We start from the raw sequence: 20,796 nt of genomic DNA, 5'->3' as shown, positions 1-20,796 counted from the left end.
CATCTATATATATTTCTCTCCCCATGCCTGAAAGTGCCCCGAGGGGGCATAACGTTAATAAAACTTGCTTGACCACTTATTTGGAAACATCGAAATTATCGGAATCTTTGCCTCCGACGCAATTTCCCTTGTGTGGCTTTTGTATTTCGGGTAATTGGCTGTAGGATTGTTTCCCTGGATAAATATTGCACGAAATTGTCACGCGAAAGGTCCCGGGATGATAAACGATACTTTAGCCCCTAATACGAAAGACTTTAAGTGAAAACAATTTGGGCCTCTAAGATTAAGAATATCCAAGATAAACAAGGACGTGTACGAGCGGGGCTGCGATAATCTCATCAAAAACCTATTATACAGGCTGCTTTGCCCTCGTTTTGCCAAAATTACTTGAGGCAACAAGTATCACCGAAAGGAATAACAAAAGTTGGATTTTGTCGGGGGGTTATGACGGCAATTATTCCGAAATTGCGTAATTTGTATTAAGTAAAAGCTCGCTTAACTGGAATGACTCATAAAACTTTGATTAACGACTGAAGGCCTCAACAAGTGCCGAAAAGGCTTCTTTCACTTGCCTTTGACGCATACATTGATCCCAATGGCCGAGTCCATGTTGATCGACATTTGACTCGGGACGTAGGACAAAATCCAAATTTCAGATGTGCTATCATAATATAGGTTTTTCCGCTGCTCTCTGTGTCCTATAGACAGGCAACTCTTTCTCTTGCAGAGGTTTTTCCAATACTAAAAGATGCGAGGGTAATCCCAGAAACACTGGACCTAACACATAGGTGGGACATTGTGTCAAAAATTTGCCTACATTACAGAGATTTAACCTTGAAGAGCTTACTTCTAAAATTTCGGGGTACTGCACTGGTTTGTGTGTGTTTTCGAACCGTTTTTAGTGGACGCTTTTTGTAAACATGGAAAAAACAGAGCATGGGTACGTGATTAAATATTTTCATTTAAAAGGGCTTAGTCCATTCAAAATCAAAACGAAGTTAGATTCTACTCTGGGGGAATCTGGTCCTTCGTTAAGAACTGTAAAATATTGGATGGCACGGCGATCGCCCGGACTGCCAAGACGAATTCCGCAGTGGTCGACCCAATGGCACTCCAGATCTGACCACTCCAGAAATTGTGCTGAAATTCAACAAAACTGTATCGGAAAGCTGTCGATTAAACTTACGCCAGTTGGCAGATCCGATGGGCATTTTAACAAGTACTGGACATCTCATTGAGACCAAACAATGAGCTATGAGAAAACTATGCGCAAGGTGTCTGCAGCGATTACTCACAATTGAGCAAAAACGTCGTAGTGAGGATGTTTCAACGGAGTGTTTGCCAAAGTTTCGAAGCAATAAAGCGGAGTTTTTCCGTCAATTCATAACAGTGAATGAAACATGGGTGAATTAATTCACACCTAAGACGAAAGAGCAGTCAACATAATGCACTGAAAGGGGAGAATCAGCTCCAAGGAAGGCGAAAACCGTTCCGTCTACAGGAAAAGTGTTGACGTCAATTTGTTGTGATGCACCTGAGGTCATTTTTATTGATTATCTCCCTAAAAGGAAAACAATAAACTGTGAATATTATGCAAATTTATTGCAGCGTTTGATAAGAAATTAGGAAAAAACGACCGCAGTTGCCGAAAAGCAAAGTTTCTTTCATCAAAACAACGCACCGGTCCACACTTCCGTTATCGCGATGGCCAAAATCAATCAACTTGGATTCGAACCTTTTCCTCGTCCACCCTATTCGCCAGATTTAGTGCCCTCAGATAATTTTCCATTTTCAAGTTTGAAAAAATGGCGCGACGGAGCAACATTTGTCAATAATGAAGAGGTGGAGCCGAAGGTTAATGCCCATTTTGAAACATTCGAAGCTTCTTCCTATAAATAAAGCACAGAAGCCGTAGAACATCGCTGGAAACTTTGTGCCACTCTCAAAGGACACTCATGTTCAGAAATGACATAATATTTTCCTTTTTTTTTTCATTTAAGTACTAGGTCGAATACTACTGAGAGTATCCTCGTATTTGCTGTTATGGCGAATTCTGGATGGGATAAGAAATAACTGGAAATATTTTCCAAGCATTTAAGCAGTAGCCTAAAACGACTTCCGCTCACACAATTGGACAGATAAGAACACAAATATCACGAATTTTGCAATGTGAAAGCCACCTAAAAGCAATCTTGCTTTAGGACAAAGGACGTTCTTTAAAACTGTTAATAAGGCTAAGTTTATCTATCTTATCTCTTTTACCGGTCAAAACAGGAACTTTATTTTATCTAAAACCTAAACAGAGGCGGAATATAAGCAAGTAATAATAATTCCGCACGTTTCCGTTGAGTATCAATAAACGTTTCCTTTTTCCTATAGAAATGTATCTCGCAGGAATATTTTTGCACTTTATTCCTTGCCCTTCGAAGGTGATGGTTCCGATTGTAACTTCTTTCGGTCATATTTCTTTACTGAATGATTAATCTTATAACTCTTCAATATATATCCTTCTTGAGGACTCCTCTTTCAACAGCAATCTCTTGAGATTTTATAGAGTTCTTGGATCACTTTTAACTGGAGTTTCAACTAGATTCATAATCTTGCCCTTTTCTTGTAATGCGACGATATCTTCTCTATATTTTTTTATCATTTTTATTAACTATCTGCTTTTGGACTTTCTTTTTTTCAACGCCCCCTTCCGTACCGCCAGTTATGATTGTTGGGAAGGATCCTCCACCCTCTAAAATGGATAATTTAAGAAATTTCATCTTTAGAACTTCAACATTTTGACATATTACACAAGCTATCTCTGAACATAGTGTTATAAATCCAATTGCGTATTTTAGATCCCGCAACATGACGAAAACTTCGTATAAATATGTATCTAAAGACGCTTCGTTTTTGATGTCCAGTGTGTAAAAAGTTGATTCCTGAGGATGATTTTTCATAAATATCTTCGAAACGTTTCAAGACGAATTAATTAAATTTTGTGCTTTATTATGACTTTTTGTGTACTTTCCGAATCTCTTTTTGAAAGTATTGCCACATTGCTCCAGGGAGGGGTAATACAGGGGGGAAGTGCTTAAAAAGTGCCTAAACTTTTTTGTATTTAAGTGTATTGACGATTTTTTAGAAAAAATATCATTTTACATAAAAAAAGTTAGTCCTATTAAAACTCGAAATCTCCAATAGTGTTGGGGAATCTTGAAATTTAATAAATTGGTGGATACTATGTTTTATTCAATAAACATCAGATTTGAAACCAGCTGACCTTGAAAAGAAACAGAAAAATATTTTTGACATTTCCGTCATGACTACATTTATTAAAAATATCTGATGGTTTTGCGTTGTCACCGGAACAGTGTTGAAACACAATTATTGTTAAAGAGAATGAGTGAACAGGGGGTTTTAAGTCTCATGTTTGTTTAATGGAACATAGTGTCCACCAATATTTTAAGCCAGGATTTCTTCCAAAACTGTTAGAAATTTTGAATCTCAATAACAGTACCTTTTTATATCAAAATTTTCAAATTTAATATTTTTCCTATAAAACCCGCAGAGAATTAAATGCAAAAAACCTTAAGTACTTTTTAAGCACTACCCCCCCTGTACCACCTGTCCACCTGCAAATTTCTTTGGAGAGATTCAAAAGCAGCACTAAAAATTATGATAAAGTACAAAATTTCATTAATTTTTCTAGAAACGTTTCAAAAATCATAATAAAATATCATCCTCAGGAACGAACTTCTCACACCCTGTATATCGAAAAGGAAACAACTACCGATATATGGTTATACGAAGTTTTCGTCATATTTAAGAACCTAAAACACGTGACTGAATTTATGGCACCATGTTCGGAGACACCTTATATAACCACTAGTGACGTAATTAACCTCTAAACGTTGACTCGTCATAGTGTTCACCTTTACCAGGCTCTATCTGCTACGCTCTTGGCCATCTCACGCACGACGAACCACTGTAGTTTTCCTTAATTGAACTTCGAACCTGCGAAATGTGCCAAAATTCGTGGCGTGGTTCGTCTCCATCGAAATTTTGAATTTTTTGACATGTGGCCCTTGTCAGAAAATAGATTTACGGTAGTTTTTGTTTCCGGCAACAACGGCAAGTTCTCACCAAGGGTCGAACTCCCTGAGCAACTTTTTCGAGTGACTAGACACCCAGTCTGTACGCTCGTGATGTGGGTTTCTGAATACGGGCAAATTAGCGTAAATAGAAGATACGACAATAACACGAGGCACAGGCCACTTTCTGAATTAAACAGCGAATCAACAATTAACACTATACGAAAGTCGTACATCGGAAAAGTCAACATTTTCCGGTTCGCAAACGCCCATCAAAAATATGCTCCATCCTCGATATTCTTGCCGCTGATCCGGTATTAATTGCACTTGATCCGACCAAATCTGCTCCTGTTAATATTCGGTCAATTTACTCCTGAGAGTATAATTTCGGCCAACCAAAGCCCCCAAACGGGTTTCTTGTCGACTGTTTCAGCTAAGTGATCACGTCCGGTTTCCAGCACACTTCTGGGAAGTTGCCTGAAGTTACCCTAATTCCTCTTACCTAATCACATAAACCGAATTGGCTTGTTTAAACACAAAGAGGGTGTTAATGGCTATTGACACTTCCTGTTTGAATCCCCATTCAGATTGCTAACGTGTGTCGCATGTTGATTCAGGTTCAGATTTTTTCCCTTAAAAGTGTTGCACCGCATACAAAGATGAGGGAAGTTCCAGACGGGGTTGAACTATGTTGTATCATTCGGTTTCGGACTGCCGGAGATATTAATGGGGAATTTTTGGAGATACGTTAACAGAATTTCGTTGCAATTTTCCTAATATTCACCGCCCGCATGCCTCCATCGCTCTACCTGTAATGAGCATAATAGCAATTTTCCATTTAGAAGCCATATTTAAATTAAACATGACTATCTGCTGCTATTGCGAGTCGCTTTGCCAATATTTGTCCTCGTTCTCATTGAACCGGGAGAGTTTAGTTTGCTCTAATTATTGCTAAATGGACTCAAGATAAAATAACCAGGTCTAAAACGCATTGGGTTTCAAATATATTAGCTCATAAAGAAGGGGCCTTATCAGTTAAAGTCCATTTTTCTAAGGTAACAAGGTTAAACCCGGGGATACCCTTCAGACCGCTGTGCGGTCAAAAAAGTTACACTGCCATTTGTAGTAAATGCGAAGCAATTTAGCCAAATGCTGCACGGAAAACGTGGATTTCAGAACGAAAATAACCTCAATTTGTTGTTGAGGGTCGGCAGATCCGAGTTATAACTTTGATTTCCAGTACTGTCTTTTAATCAGCAATAAAACAATCACTTTCTTAAATTAGAAAAGGGATCGATTCAAAAAGGGATAACTTAGGGGCTAAATATTTAATCCGTTTTCCGATGTATTTGGCTGCAGATTCATTTCGAAAGGATTCGTTCTGTCTCACGAGGCACGGGAAAGAGTTATATATGGCCGTTCCCGGAAATAAAGTATGTCTAAAACAATTTTTGTTGTTCAGCTGGGACACCATCGGGTTTAAGGGGGAACTGTATCGGAATTTGTGCTCAGGGCTCGTATCGAATCATGAACTAGAGCGACGATTCCAAACCAGGTGATTCTTGCGGTCCGGGAAAATGGAAATTCTCCTAATGCCGAGACAAATTTACAATTCCCAGGTAGCGAATTGTTAATTTTGGAAAATAGGTTAATTGAAAAGTTACGAAGATTTACGTTGGTAAGGAGATTTCGGACTTGCTTTAGCAGAATGCTAGATTCAAGCGTATTATGCGCTTCCATTAGGACACATGAAATATACCCAAAGACGAGCTGACAGAAACGTCTTGTACTTGTTTCGCATCCGAAGCCGGATGGATGAAATGAAGGGGGTGCGTCGGAACACAACTAACAAGTGATACGATCATAAACCTGGCGAAATTGCGAAGTTCTATCGCGAAAAAGATGCCAAAACAGAAGTTGTGGAACATTTTATAGTTATTCACCTAAGAAGTGTGAAAAATGATACTTTACGACCCCCTGATTGCAGCTGACCAAAGGACGCGAAGCGGTCCGTATATAACGAAATAAGTAACCAATAAATAACGGAAATTGTAAGAGGTGCTCGAAGGGATTCACCCTCCACTTCACAGCTCTGTACTCCATGCCTTGATCCAAAAACATCCCTTTTTTCGTACTTTGGTCTAAGTTTGTGTTCGTCCTTCTTCACAGCTCGTTAATGTGGCTGGGTACAGATTCGTAGACGACGTCGTTGAATTCAAAAATATAAAAATCCAAGCAAAAAGAGGGTTGATGGTGATTGTCGGAAATCGAAACGTCGCAGTTCAAAGATGGCATCACCTTGCTTTTGAAGAAGAAAAGGTGCGACATATGTCGTAATATATTGCAATTTCTCCTTATTTGTTCCTGTTAAAATCATATCGATTCTTTCGGTCTACATTTTTAACAAAATATTTTAGATGGTGTTTAACGATAAATTATATCGGTCTCCCCAGACCGAGTCCGTGTCAATCTATGTTGTTGCCGGGGGCCTTCGGAGATCTACAAATCAACGCAAGAAATAAATATTGCAGTTCGTTAGCCAACCTATTACGTAATGAACAAACGGTAGCCAAGTATTTTTATTAGAAAACTCGCGTCTCTCATCGCTTTATATAATGAAGCAGTCTTGAAAATTTTCCAACTAAATTAATTACACATAAATTAAGTCAGAAACACAAAATGACAACACAAATAAATCAACCAGGAAGATTGCACACGCGACCAAATAAAGGTCCTCTGGATTGCATCCAGCCTCAAACTTTAACCACAAACGTAACCTTGTTCTTCGGCTCACTATACGTCAATAACTCCACACGTAAATAACTTTGCATGTAAAGTTCCTTCACACGTAAATAACTCCATACGTAAATAACTTTTCACTTAAAGTTCCATCATACGTAAATAACTAACTAACAACTAAAGTTTGAGGCCCGATGCTAAGCAGGAAGCCTTTATTCGGTCAAAGGCGTAATCCTTCTTTCGGCCCGTGGTACGTACAACGTTTTATGCATAAATGGTATTTTTTTTAATCTTCTACGTGTAAGTCACAAGAAGCCCCTAATACGGCCCTAAAAGTGCCCAGGGCTCGCCCCCGAATTAAACCTTTGTAGTGGAGTTTTCAGTTTATATTTTACTGTAATGTGAAGGGGTTAAATTAGCAAGTTTCCGTTTTTCACAAGCGAGTTGTACTCTCGACTTTTCGCATCCGTCTCAATTATTCAATTTGGATGATGGGCATATCATTTGCCTTTTAAGCTACTTACAAATTACCCTCATCCTTTTTTTCGCCTTCGACTAATTCGTTCTCAAAGCCTCTTAAAAAGCGATGTTGAACAATATCGATTATGACAATTTACAAGCTATAAAACTTACTATATCTGCATAATTCTCCCGCTAACACATTTCCCCGAATTAACCGCCTTCGCTGCGGGAAAATGCAAATTAGTCGTTTTGCTCCTATTTTGATCGTCATTTCGGGAGTAATAGATTACTATTTGCCTCAAAACTGCAATTGAAAAGATTTTAAACGATCCACGAGTGCTTTGAGAGGTCTTTTGTTCACTCAACTAGAGGAATGTGGCGTGAGCACTATCAAAGACTTCTCTGAATATTTTTATTCTCCCTGTTGCAACTCTTTTAAGCTATAGCCGAAAGTACTTGTAACTGGTGGGTTTTTCGATTTTTCCACGACAAACTGTTAACTTGGCTTTCATTTTTTTCGGTGGCATTGCTGGTACCTGTTTTGATGACGCGTGTCTATTTGCCTTAGTCGAAAAACGAGATGTGCCCCACCCCCTGTCTACATTTAAATAAATGCCGAATCCTTTCAAAAACATTAGAGTTTTGCTTCTTATGAGTCTCTATTTCGTAAATGAAGCGATTCTGGTCATATCTTTATTGGATTTTTTTTAGTTTGACTTGAGGAGTATCCCTTTAAATTACCATGTGTCTGGAAAATACCCTGTATATGAAAATATCCCTTTTTTATGCGGCACCCATAATATCAACCTTTTGAGGGACAGAAGGAGTTTTATGGGTCATAAATTTGACACATATTTTATTTTTCGTGGCCCAAAAATAGCACATAATTTCCAAATGTCTTTTTATCGATTTTCTTTTTATCCCCCGTTTTTATCAGTAAGACTGCAGATACCTGAATAATTAGAGGGAATCGGAATTAATTAATCAACCCTCCAAATTACGTTATCGAGCAACCAATACAACATCAAAACCTTATTTATTTATGTTTTAATGCAGAGAAGGTTAATTTGGTAGTCCATATACAATAGCAGCACTGGTTAATTGATGATGGCTTTTCATTTATTCCATTCTGCCTGCATGTTGTGCTTTTAAGGGCACAATTCATTTATCACACATATGTAGAGGAGAAAACATTATTTATTTGTTCACCTGAATTTGATTGTTTCATTATTAATCTGAAGCTAATGGAATATTTTCACCAATTAGCACTTTTGCCCAAAACTATAATTGAGAGTGTCGAAATTACAGACCCTCGAAATCCCCCTAGACTCCCATTCGGATTCTGCAGAAATGCCCTTGAATCGGGACCTAAATGGAATATTTGATTTCCAATTGGAAATGCCAAGGATGGCTTTATTTCGAATATCTAAGACCTTATGTATTTCTGCGCTGAATTTAAATGAGGTCTAAGCTTGGGAGAGTAATTTTTAATTATTCTACAATATTTGGTGGAATTCAAGGCGGAAATGAGTAGTTTCGGAATTAAAGTCGTAAAATATCGCGCGGCGTTCAGGGCAAATGTAACTGAAAACTATTTCAAAAACTGCTTCGCAAAGTTCAATCACCGAAGTTGAATATTTTGGACTAATATAGCTAAAGCTCCGAAAAGAATGGAAAACGGAAACGCACCTGGTGTTTCTTGGGTCTGTGTAGGAGAAATCAGATGTTAAGAATGATGAAACATAAATCTGTGGGAATTTCTCTTTTTATCTAGAAAAATCTTTAAACTGCTCTATTATGCAACGCGATAAAGGGCGCGAGTTTTATAATAAAATTATGTTATTAATTCTTCGTATTTCATCGTTGCATAGGGCTTGGCAATGAATGTTCGACTGAATAGCATTCCTTAAAGTTCACTTTTAAGCTCACTCTTAAGAATTTTGGTTTTACACAACCTGATTGAAAAGACACCATTATGGAGTATGTTGTAAAATACGTTTTCTCGTCTTTTTTTCTAAACTAATAACTGAATATAACAATAAAACTATAACTGAATGAGAAGTTAACAATGGCACAGATATTATTTCCATCAGAATACGTACAACGTTTTTCGCATAAATCATATTTTTTTAATCTTTTACATAAATTAGAATAATTTAATTCCTGGCTATTTAATTAAATGTGGATAAAAAATTAACAAGCCTTATTTCTGCTTCATGGCCCATTGCCAAAAACGTCGGACTACAATGTGGAAATAAACCAGCGCCCACTGCTCTTAAAAGAATTGTTGCTGTCATGGAAACTAAAGTCTAAACAAACAATATTTATGCGTAAATAATTAGACTTTAGACCTACGTAAATACCTTACGAAGCGCAGGCTAGCTAAAACAATTTAACTACAATATTTACTCTACTTATAAGTTGTATACAGTTATGACTGCATTCTGGTCGGTTAGGTGCGAACACTTCTTCAGCAAAAAGTCGTGCACATATCTGTAGACATATAAAAGCCCCGACTTCGCTAACCGCAAAAAAAAATCGTCCAACTCTTTTTTGTCAAAACAACTGCCTCCAACCGTGCAAAACATGCAGTGACCGGATCCAACCGACGGCCCCGCGAGCCCAACCGATCATCTAAAGTGTCAACTTTTTCCAACCGGCTGCTCTCCTGAAAACGCGTTTCATCCAACCGATTTGTTAACAAAACAGTCGATTCTAATCGTCTAGTAAGTCAACGTCCTTTTTGTTTTAAACTATCATACGTAAATTGCAACAATGCAGATCTAACTATAATTTATTCCCCTTATGGGTCAAAAGGTCTCCTCTTTCATACCAGGATTTATGGCCTTAAGGTACAACAAATACTTTAAGCCAAATTACACCCTAAGCCTGGATTTAATTGTAATGCCGTTGCTTTCGATATGCAGAACCTCTTGTATAGCTTCCGACCTAATTCTCGCAATTTTCCTGACCGTTCCAGACTTTATCAGAAAGGCGATTTATAACGTGGGAACGCTGAAAGCAAAGCAAATCCCACCTAGACATCGTGTCATATGTTTTCAACGCCCTTCATGCCCTCTTATCGCATGGACATTGCGGGATGGAGGACAGTGGATGAATAGCCAGTCAAATAGAGCTATTTTTTAAGATAGTCTTTGTCAATTTAAGGCGATTCGAGGATTTTATTTTGAGGACAGCAAATATTAATGCATTTCATGTATTTGTAAGAGATTTCTCGTTTCAATTATCCTCAATATAAGGCATAAAATTATAGATTTCCGTGCCGTGCAATTACAACGACAAGCCTTCCACTAATTGTGGCTCGTTCTTTAATCTCGTCCGGAAAAGTCACGTTTCTGAGAGACTGGATCGCCTTCCAGTTTAATCACTACTCCGGAAAGTGCCTTTCCGGATTTAAGAGATAAAAACTAAAGGCGGAGGAATTTACTTAATTCTTTTTGGCGTTAAGCAATGGAAAAGCGGGAAAGTTTGCCATAAACTAAGGGGTATTACTTAGGATATTGGGTCAAATCTATTTCCAGCTTGTGTAGTAAGGTTAAATATTTATAATTCACTTACATACTCTCATGAAAACTTAATTTAATTTTTTGTTTTGTTTCAGGGATTATTACTACGACAGGTAAGATCCTAACAAGCGTTTCCTCATCAGCTTTTGTAAGTATCGAAATAACCCCCTTGGATGACTAATTTAGGTTAGGTTAAATTATGGAAATATCAGGTCAGGTCAGATAAGTTAGAGTTTTGGAATTAAATCCGGGCTGTTCAGTTCACTTCGACGTGGTAAATAATTCAGAACAGGTCAGCCATATTACTTAACGTCTTGCAAATAATCGGATTAGCTTAGGTTACATAGAATGTTCAAAATAATTCCAGCAGTTGAGGTTACTTAGAGTCATATAATAGTCGATTAATGGATGCCTCACCATTTTAAGGTGTTCTTCATTATTAAATCAGTTCAGGTCACTTGTGATCTTGATAATAATTCATGCCAAATTACCATGAGTTATTTGCCGTTTCAAAAGTGATAGTTTAGGCCATATGAGGTTTAATTCTTGTTATGGTATGAATGGTGCGTTCTCTTGGAATTCGAAAAGTAATTCAGGACAAATGAGTTTAAATTACGAGGGGGTGCAAACGTTATTATTGGCAATTTAATTAGTAATAATCAATTCAATAACGTTTAATAGTGATACGCAAGAGTCAAGAGTAAAATATTATTTTTGCTACGTTGCTTGTAATTTTGAAGACTTCTTAAGATAGGTTACAGTAGGAGTCTTGAAATTGTAGATCAAAGAGTTGCAAAATGACCGCTGGCGAAAATTCGTATCCCTAATAACGACGAAGTTATTGCCATTCAAACAACATGAAAACAGCATTTGGTTCATGATATTCATATAATTAAAAATTTAGCATAATTTTACACCAATTCGTATAATCTGGGTCAGACGAAGGCGTTCCTACCGCATGCACTCGTGCTTTTTTCACCTCTTTGTCGTAAATTGTCCAGATATTTAGTTCATTTCAGGACTACAAATTCAGTTCATGTCAGAGTGTGTTGCAAGTTCAATTCAGTTTAGTTCAATTCAGTTTAGTTCAATTCAGTTTAGTTCCATTCAGTTTAGTTCAATTCAGTTTAGTTCAATTCAGTTTAGTTCAATTCAGTTTAGTTCAATTCAGTTTAGTTCAATTCAGTTTAGTTCAATTCAGTTTAGTTCAATTCAGTTTAGTTCAATTCAGTTTAGTTCAATTCAGTTTAGTTCAATTCAGTTTAGTTCAATTCAGTTTAGTTCAATTCAGTTTAGTTCAATTCAGTTTAGTTCAATTCAGTTTAGTTCAGTTCAGAATGTGCTATAAATTTAGATCCGTTCAATTCAAGATGTATCACAAATTTAGTTCAGTTCAGTTTAGTTCAGTTGAGACTGTGCCACAAATGTAATTCAGCTCGGTTCAGTTTAGATTGTTACAATTAACACATTGTGGAGTCAAAATAATTATTTTCAAATTCGATTGACGATTACATAACAGGTCCGCTCTACTTGCACTCGTACTTTTTTCACCTGTTTCCTCTAAAACTAGTCGGCAAAGTTCAATGCAATTATTATATACGTTTGAGTGAAGCTCTTTTCAAATCGTATATTTTCGAAAATGAGAATGTTACAAGAAAAACAAATTTGCTCCATCTCATCGACCCCTTCTCGTTCCTGATTGAGTTCTTCTTTGTGCAGCCCTCCTTTGCAGTCTATCTTGGGCTATTTTTTAGGGTCGAGATTAGCTGTCTCTCGTAATCAAACCCCGCGATAAAACACCGGACAAGCCCCTTTTCGCGACCAACTTAATTTTCAATACATCAAACGGAAAGCTTTGAATAAACAATGAAGTCCGATACACCCTCTCCAGTTCGGCAATACATAACAAATTTCGCGCAAAAATCTGTGTGTATACTTCAGAACGTGACCTGGATACATTCGCATCCAGGATCGTTGTCCGACGTGCAAATTTGTATGCAAGGATTCGTTGCAAAAAGCCGAGAGAAAAAAGTCCAATGCAATTCGGAGATATTTCGCACTAGAGCTCGGTGTGTACAGCTTTCGAGCTTATGGCAGTTGTTAAAAATAATTCTTCCGTGAATTCGGAAAACTCCCGAATTTGGAGAAAAGATTCATTGTCGTAAGTGTCCTTTTACCAACGAACCAAGACATGTTCTAAACAACCAGAAAAATAAGGATTTATCTTTATTAAAATCTACATAGAGTGCCGCTATAAATAAGCAAAAAAATGGCATAAATCTCAATTTGGAAACGAGGTCGTAATGTATGTAATCCCATTTCCTTGTCGGGCATTCCTAAACCCCTGGATACGTTTTAGCCTTCATGCATAGTTCGGCTTCACCAAATTCCCACATATAAATGTGTTAGTGTGCCCAGAAAAAAGTCCAACTTGACATGGTTTTATCGCTAAAGGGAACGTCATGTCATATCCGATAAGTTTCGTTTGTAAGCAAAATATCTTCTAATAAAGCGTCAGTTACGCGACAATGTCTGAAGGAATTCCACTAATTCTATAAAACATGCCATTTTTGTATCCGGGCTTGTTAGGGAAATTTGAACGAAATGAGTTACTCGTGTTTCCTACGCCGGTATTATTCGCAAATTTCGCGATAGGGATAAAGCGGAAAATTCTACATTATATGGGGATATTGTTATCTGTATCTGAATCTTTCATCGTGAATTTTGAATTGAAACTTGCGTGGTCGCGGAGAAGAAACTGGATATTAAGGTTTCAGACAGATAAAAAAAGCCATATTTCTGTCCCGGTCTTTAATGGCGCGTCATTATCATAGTTAATGGACTCATAAACTATGTCTCTCTTTGATATATTTCCCTCAAACAAAAGAATCATAAAAGCGCTTTTTCTTACTTGGAATTCGCCTTTTTCCAAGTCATCGAAGAAATATAAATCGAGGAAAAAAACAGGGGCAACCTCGACAAAGAAGCGTAAACTGGCCGGAGAATCAGATTACAGAAAGATGCCCATCACTGGCAACAGGTGGATTGTCAACGCTGCCATAAATCTCTATAGCAATTTTTTCCAAAAAGAAAATCATTCTAACTGAAATGCAGCTTTTATCGACTTCTGGAAATCCCGGTCAGTAATGGTGTGTTGTCCATACAATCCCATTGGAAAGAGGAAATTACAGACCTGCTTTGGACGCAAAGGCCACGTTGATGGATGCGTTTCGTGTGCACTGAAACTGAGAATCGAAATTCTCATTTGGGTGGGATTTTTCCTCCTTGAGAAGTGACATATTTTGATACTGCCAGCAAACAATTCCATTTGTAGCTTCGGATTATTCTGCGAATTTGGATGCGGATATAAGGTCAGAAACTAAAACACGTTCTCTGCGGTCCCGGCCGAAACCCCCACTCTGGAACACATATCCCCATTATCCCGACCATTCTGGATTCCTATGCTTGTTGAGTTGAAATATTTGGACACAACGTTGCTAGTGCGGGCTAAATTTAGAGGGTGACTAGACAATTACTTCCTATTGCTTGGTCTGTTCAGTTCCCACCTTTTTTCTATTCGGGGGTTATTTTTAAGTAATTTTTTCATTTTACCAGTTTCGCAAATATAACCTTATTACGCCTTTTCCCTGGCACCTCGAAGTCAAATTGGAGCATATTTTCGTCTATTTGCCCGCTCTGCCGCCCATAAAAATGCAAATAAAACGCAAGGAATCGGTCCTACGAGACGCATCACTTAATTCGAAATCCATTAAGGGGCGATATTATTCAAGACTGTCGGGGCCCCCTTTTTTTACATCGCGGCTCCGGATCAAACATTAAACTTAATTGAATTTCCGTCGCTTTGCTTCCAGAATTGAATTGACTTGGAAATGACCGCGAGAAGAAAGTGTTTGAGAAGTCAGAAATCACTTACCTTTACCTGGAAAGACAGTTAAGAGAATACGGACCTCCATGAGGCAGGTTTGCCAATAAATATGTGCAACCAGTCGTGAAGTCATTAATAGAGATTGTTATTTGATCGAGAAATATACGAGTTAAAACTTTCCAGATTTTAAGCAATCTGGACTGACCTGTCGTGTCTCTCAAGGTCTAAGAAGACTTACATGAATTAGTTCCGTCACTGCCCTATTTTAAGTTGGGTTTCAGTATGTCATTCGTATAATCGTTAGTCAAATTTGGAAATAGTCATATGACCTCCACAATCTGTTATTCATAACACATTCTAGACTGATCCGAACTTAATGAAATTTTTAACGTATTCTGAACTGAACCGGATGGAACTAAATTTACAGCACGTTCTGAACTAAGCTAAACCGAACTGAACTGAATTGAACTAAACTCGTAGCATATTCCAAAGTAACCTAACCTGAACTGAAGTGAATTTGTAACACTTTCTTCGTTGTTTATAATATTATAGTTGTTTTAATTCGAAAATAGATCACTTGCAGTTTACGTACGCCTTCATTTATATTCATTAAGCGATTTCGTCGACACACTTTCCACCTGGATGCGAATTGCCGTTTCAGACGTCTCCAGGACGTCTTTCGGAAATACGAATTTTTTCGTGTCTAAATCTATGTGAAAGTGCCCGTAAATTTAGCAGCATCATCATTTTCAATTAAAACGTCTTCACGGCACTCTTTTACATAGACTTCAGCGAGGGGACATAACAATGTGGTATCGAAAGCGATATTTTCAGGGTTATTGATAAAGTGTTACATTTTAATTGGTATACCCTGTATATTAATGAGAATTTGAGAAATTTGCATCTTTCCAACACTACGTTTAACATTCAGATCACGTCGTAGTTGAGGCTCTAGAAAAAAGTTCCAATCCAAGGCGTACGTCGATAATTAATATTCTGAAATTCAAATGAGGAATTCTGAAATCCAATTTTTTTTATTTTTGAAATACCTGTGACGATTGTGAAACGTAACGTTGATTTCTGAAATCGAAGCGACCGTTTTGAAATATAAATGAGTCAGAGTGTAAAAACAGCGGAGTAAATAACCTGACCCGACCCAAATTATTTTCGCAATTTTTCAAAAGCTCGACTTGAAAAATCACCTTAACTAATGTTAAATACAATAAACACTCAAGTGTTGGGCAGTTGTGTGGCTCAAGGGACTCGGTCGAGTATAGCCCTAATGGGTGCTTTAACGTATAGCACAAGCGATCTACAGGGTGTTATTTAAGTACGTGGCCAAACTTCAAGAGGTGATTTGCTGAGCGATTCTAAAATGAATAGTTTATATAAACATAGGTCCGATAATATTCCGTTTTCAAGATACAGGACGTCAAACTTTTTTTTATCGTTTTATATTAGAAAAAAAACTCTTAAATAACAAGAAGATGCGAACTAAAATGACGCTAAAACTTGGTGCCAGTTTTTAATGTTTTAAGCTAGAAGTTGTTACGCCGGAAATTTAAGGAAAATCAAACAAGAAAAACACCATTAAAACTACCTTTAAACAAATATTATGTAGTTCTTTTTAGAAAAAAAAATTAACAATACTCAACATGGAACTTATAATAATTGCTGAAAGCGTCTTCCTTCAACTTCAACGCAGGCATTACCTCGTCTTAACATCGATTGCCGAACGCGTTGAAATACCCTCAACGTATATCTTATCTGATTAATTATTCTTCAATGTTGACTGTAGTTCTATAAACCAAGAAATTTACATGCCCCCAAAGGGACGAATCGAACGGATTTAAATCCGGTCAGCTCGGTGGCCATGACTGTGCTTAATGCAAAAAAATGCATAAATTAAAAAAAGTCAGGAGCGCATAAGTAACAATAATGACCATAAATAATACCACCAAATTGCAATGAAATCTGCTAAAGGTTTATTAAAATTTTTACAAAAATTTTTTTTTTTCAAAAACAGTTTGACACCCTGTATCTTGGCAACGAAACACTGCCGGATCTATGTTTATATACACTTCTCGTCTTAGAATAACCCTTGAGGTTGGTCTACGTGCTTAAATAAAATCCTATAGGGTGCGGGCCTCCTCTTTCTAACCTTTGGAGTGAGTGCAATGTTGCGTTTTAATAACGTTATGGTGATTGATTATAGTGAAATTATTTTCACACTAAAATCAGTGAAGACTACGCTGCCACGTGCACGTGACTGTAATAATGCATATTAACGAACTTACCTCTCGTTTCACGACTTATCAATAATAATAGTTTTGGATCGTGAGTTCTAGCCGAGAGAAGTGGGCCATCAGGTCACTAATGGGCCACTTCACGGTTACGAGTAGAAATTAAATAGAGATAATTGAATAATATATTTGAAATTTTATTGTTCACCGACCACTACCGATGTTGGTTTATTTTTGTAACTTTAAGTAACCTAACATCAATTATTTTCAAATCTTCAGGTAACGTGCAGCGACCTGACCCCATTTACCTGAAAATTAGACATCATTGTTTTAGTAATCCACAAATTCTTGTTTTAAAATTATTTGAATTGAATTATATTCCCAAACGTTTCAAGAAACATTGCATTAATTATTTTCATAACTCATAGGAAGCTAAACGAACCTAAATTGCCTTCACCATAATATTCTATAATTCTCTATATAAAACCCTCTTCCTTTAGGCTGTGAAGAAATAATTTTACAAAATTGCTAGGTTTCGCCACAATACGATGCGCTAATGACTTATTGTATACATTATTGAACGCTACAAGGGTTCTTTGTATTTTGAAAAACATGGTTTGCAGCCAATAGAAACCGGGGCGTGCAGAACACTAATTTCGAGCAAGGTACAGCGACAGGAAAAGCCAGTGTCGTACCGGGAAAAAAATGGAGAAAAGCAAATTGTCCAGGAAAAGGTCGTCGTAAGTGCAAAAATCGTGGAGGCTCTGAGAAGCGAGGTGCGCCCCTGACCCCCCGGAAATTGATCGGTCACAATTATTTTTTTTTACATAGAAAAAACCGTGTTAGTGCTAAAAGTGGTTAAAGGGTAAAAGCTCCGAGGCGAATTCGTCCTTTACCAACCAAATTTCATAGAAAACAAGAAAAACACCGCGCGCCACTGATTATTACGGATTTATTTTATTGATACCGATATTTATGAAAATTTCATACTCCATGTGGAGCGCTGTAAGGGATCAGTGGAGGTCGAAAAACAATGGATTTAAAGCCCGCAAAACAGGGGTGTACTGAAAACAATTTCAAGTAAGATCGGACAGCGGCAAAAACCCAAATGGAATACACAAACGATAAATTGGGAAACTTCCTTCGTTTTAAATCGCTCTAATCCGCCTGTGCAATAAAAGTCCTCTACATTTTGAAAAATTTCAATTTAGTTTGCAGCCAGATGGTGGCGCGAGGAATGCGAGTTGCCTGAGACATCAGAATGGCAAAGGAGTACTATCTATCCTGAGGGTGCACGATGGCGGTATGTGCAGCATGAGCTGATTAATCGCTATAATAGCCCTTAATCAAGCACCGTTGTGAAATTCCTCAAGTATCTCTTTTCGGGTTGCGAATAACGGCCGCCGAAACATCCTTTTCTAGTCGTTAAGTCCTCCGGATTATTCCGGGTCGCGCGGCCGTTTCCTGCCTTGCTCCCGGACGAAAGGATCAAAGTTTCAACCTGTTTTGTTTGTTGTTTAATCTTTTGCGGTCGAGCCCGTTACTTTACGTCATAAAATTAAGTCGACTTTTCGCAACAGATTACCTACACATTTTTATGCAGATTAAATGGGACCGAGTTTTCTCACTTTGATGATGACAGGCGAAAGGGCACCGGAATCCATTACAAAGTTTCGAATTTGGTTGGCCCGTTTATTTTCTAATCTCCATCCCCTTTTCGTCCGGGAAAATTACGCAAATTTTGATTGGAGCCTTAATGTGGATGGCTGCCACAATTCTAAGAGCCCTGAGAATCATTATCGACTTTTAAATTCGGCAGTGGGGAAATCTATTAATGCGCGATAAAAATATTCATCCCCAAAATTTCATATTCGCTGCATTGAAATTCGAATATCTACCTTCGGAGCCGTAGATATAAATTGAAAACAGGAAACGCGCTTTTAGGAAGTTTTCCCTGGGTCCTACTGCGAACTGTTAAAATGATGAGTTGTATATATTTACATTGAAACGTTTAGTTTGGTATTCGGTTCTGAAGCCCATTTACGCTGCATTCGGACCGGCTACGTCCTGGAAACTTCACATTTCCACCTGTACCCCCCTCCCCCACCCCGCCGTTATTACACTCTACCTTTCATCTTGAAATTTGGAAAAGTCAAACTCAGTCCAATCTTTTACATGCGCTTCCTAAGACCCGATGGCTCTTAAGGGATGTAAGCTATCAAAGGAATTTCATCTTCATCGTTTTCCAGCCGAATCCAAATTTCGACCCCGTATAGTTCTAAATTCTGGACGAATCTTGCGAAATCCAGGTGACACTACATTTTTGATCGCCTCAAGGATTTTTATTTTTAGCTATTGCCTTTCTCCAAAGGACTTTCCCAAAGAAATCTCTTCAGTTTGATTTATTGGCTCCTAGGGTAGTGGAGGATCTAAGCTTAAATGGGCCTCAGTGATCGAGATTGAGGTGATTGAGTAAGCATGTTCACGCTCGCAGTTCTCGATATACAGTGCCTTATTGGTTTATCACAATCTTTTAGGACCCAACAATTTTCGGAAATTATTAACATTATTTTCCTCCTGGTTTCCGTGCAGACACGGTACTGATAACCTCGGTTGTCGGCGCTAATGGCGCATACTCTATTTCCCAGAAGTTTCACAAATTTTCCAATTTTAGTATGATAAACCTCAGTTAATTTCGTTAACTTGCATTCCCTTCCGGGCACCAGTACAGTAAAGAAACGAAGCCAAACTCGGTTAGAAACAGTATTTCATTGTCGCCTTCTGTAAAATCGGTGCGTAGCTTGCGTAACAATGTTCTCCTTCGAGTCTGCGGAAAAGTTACTTTACCGCATTGTTTGTGTAGCAAAAAGTTCTGCAGCATACCATTAAAAAAAGTTTTTCTCCTACTTTGTCTGTCCTTGACTTAAAAATATGTCCAGCACATTTCCGGTTTTTACCACGTTTAAATTAATATTTCCATCACTCCTGCATCGCTCAACAAACATATTTTAAAAATCGTTTGAGCCTCAAAACCAATTAAAACCCAGCAATTTTCAAAAATTACTTCTTCCATTTGTTTCGTCGGCCACTTCTTACTTGAAGAAAATGGTAATACACACGGCCCTGTCTTTAATGGCTTCAAAGCCATGTGTTTTAAATTACCCAGTATCTTAGAGTCTGTGGCAGATCTAGGGGTGAGAGATCGCGCCGAACTTCCCCATATACGGCGTGATTCATAAATTGGGGAAATATTTCTACCACTAAATGTCGAGGGAAAGGATCTTTTATCGAGTCTTGTTTGCTGGCTACTGCATCGTCCGCCATTGCCTTAAGGTCTACGGAACTTTCCGGAGACCTTGAGATCTGTGAAATTTCATATCGCGTCATGATGCCGGGACACACTCGTGAATAACTCTGACTTTAAGCTGCTGTAAACCTCATTTTAACATGCATCTTTCTCAATAATCTGTTGCACAATTCCGGAAAATTGCACAAGCAATTCTCACTCCAACGATAACGATAAGAAACATCTGCCCCGGACACATTCGCCCCATCCAGAAAATATATGGCTACAAGTACGTCCCTGTTTCCTGGAACGGTCTAAGCGTTTCCTGCAGGGCCTGTTCCATATTCATCGCCGTTATCTGTCGGACAAGCAGGGCCCTGCTGCTGGGACGATAAAACGATATTTACTCTACTTTTACTTCGTAATTAAGTTCACCTTTATTTGCATGTCCGATTAGATCTTACTAATTTTAGTGTTTGTTTTGCTCTGTTTTATTACACAAGAAGATGCTGACGAGCTCAGTAAATTAGCTTTTTGAGGTGGATTTATGATGCCACGTAGATGCAATGCA

The 20,796-nt window shown here is 38.0% G+C and overlaps 1 protein-coding gene across 6 annotated transcripts in view; it reads left to right on the top strand.

Moving 5' to 3' along the window:
- LOC136345142 (heterogeneous nuclear ribonucleoprotein C-like 1) overlaps positions 1-20,796 on the top strand; it is a 142,067-nt gene that overhangs the window by 97,108 nt on the left and 24,163 nt on the right. For all 6 annotated transcript variants that reach the window (XM_066293180.1, XM_066293178.1, XM_066293177.1 and 3 more), the window contains one exon: positions 10,906-10,923. In XM_066293180.1, the coding sequence (XP_066149277.1) occupies positions 10,906-10,923 (18 nt within the window). The remainder of the gene's footprint in view (positions 1-10,905; positions 10,924-20,796) is intronic.

The sequence above is a fragment of the Euwallacea fornicatus genome, chromosome 18, assembly GCF_040115645.1.
Source record: "Euwallacea fornicatus isolate EFF26 chromosome 18, ASM4011564v1, whole genome shotgun sequence".
NCBI classification, from domain to species: domain Eukaryota; kingdom Metazoa; phylum Arthropoda; class Insecta; order Coleoptera; family Curculionidae; genus Euwallacea; species Euwallacea fornicatus.
The sequence above is the reverse complement of the archived record's forward strand: the minus strand, read 5'-3'. Positions and strand labels throughout refer to the sequence as shown.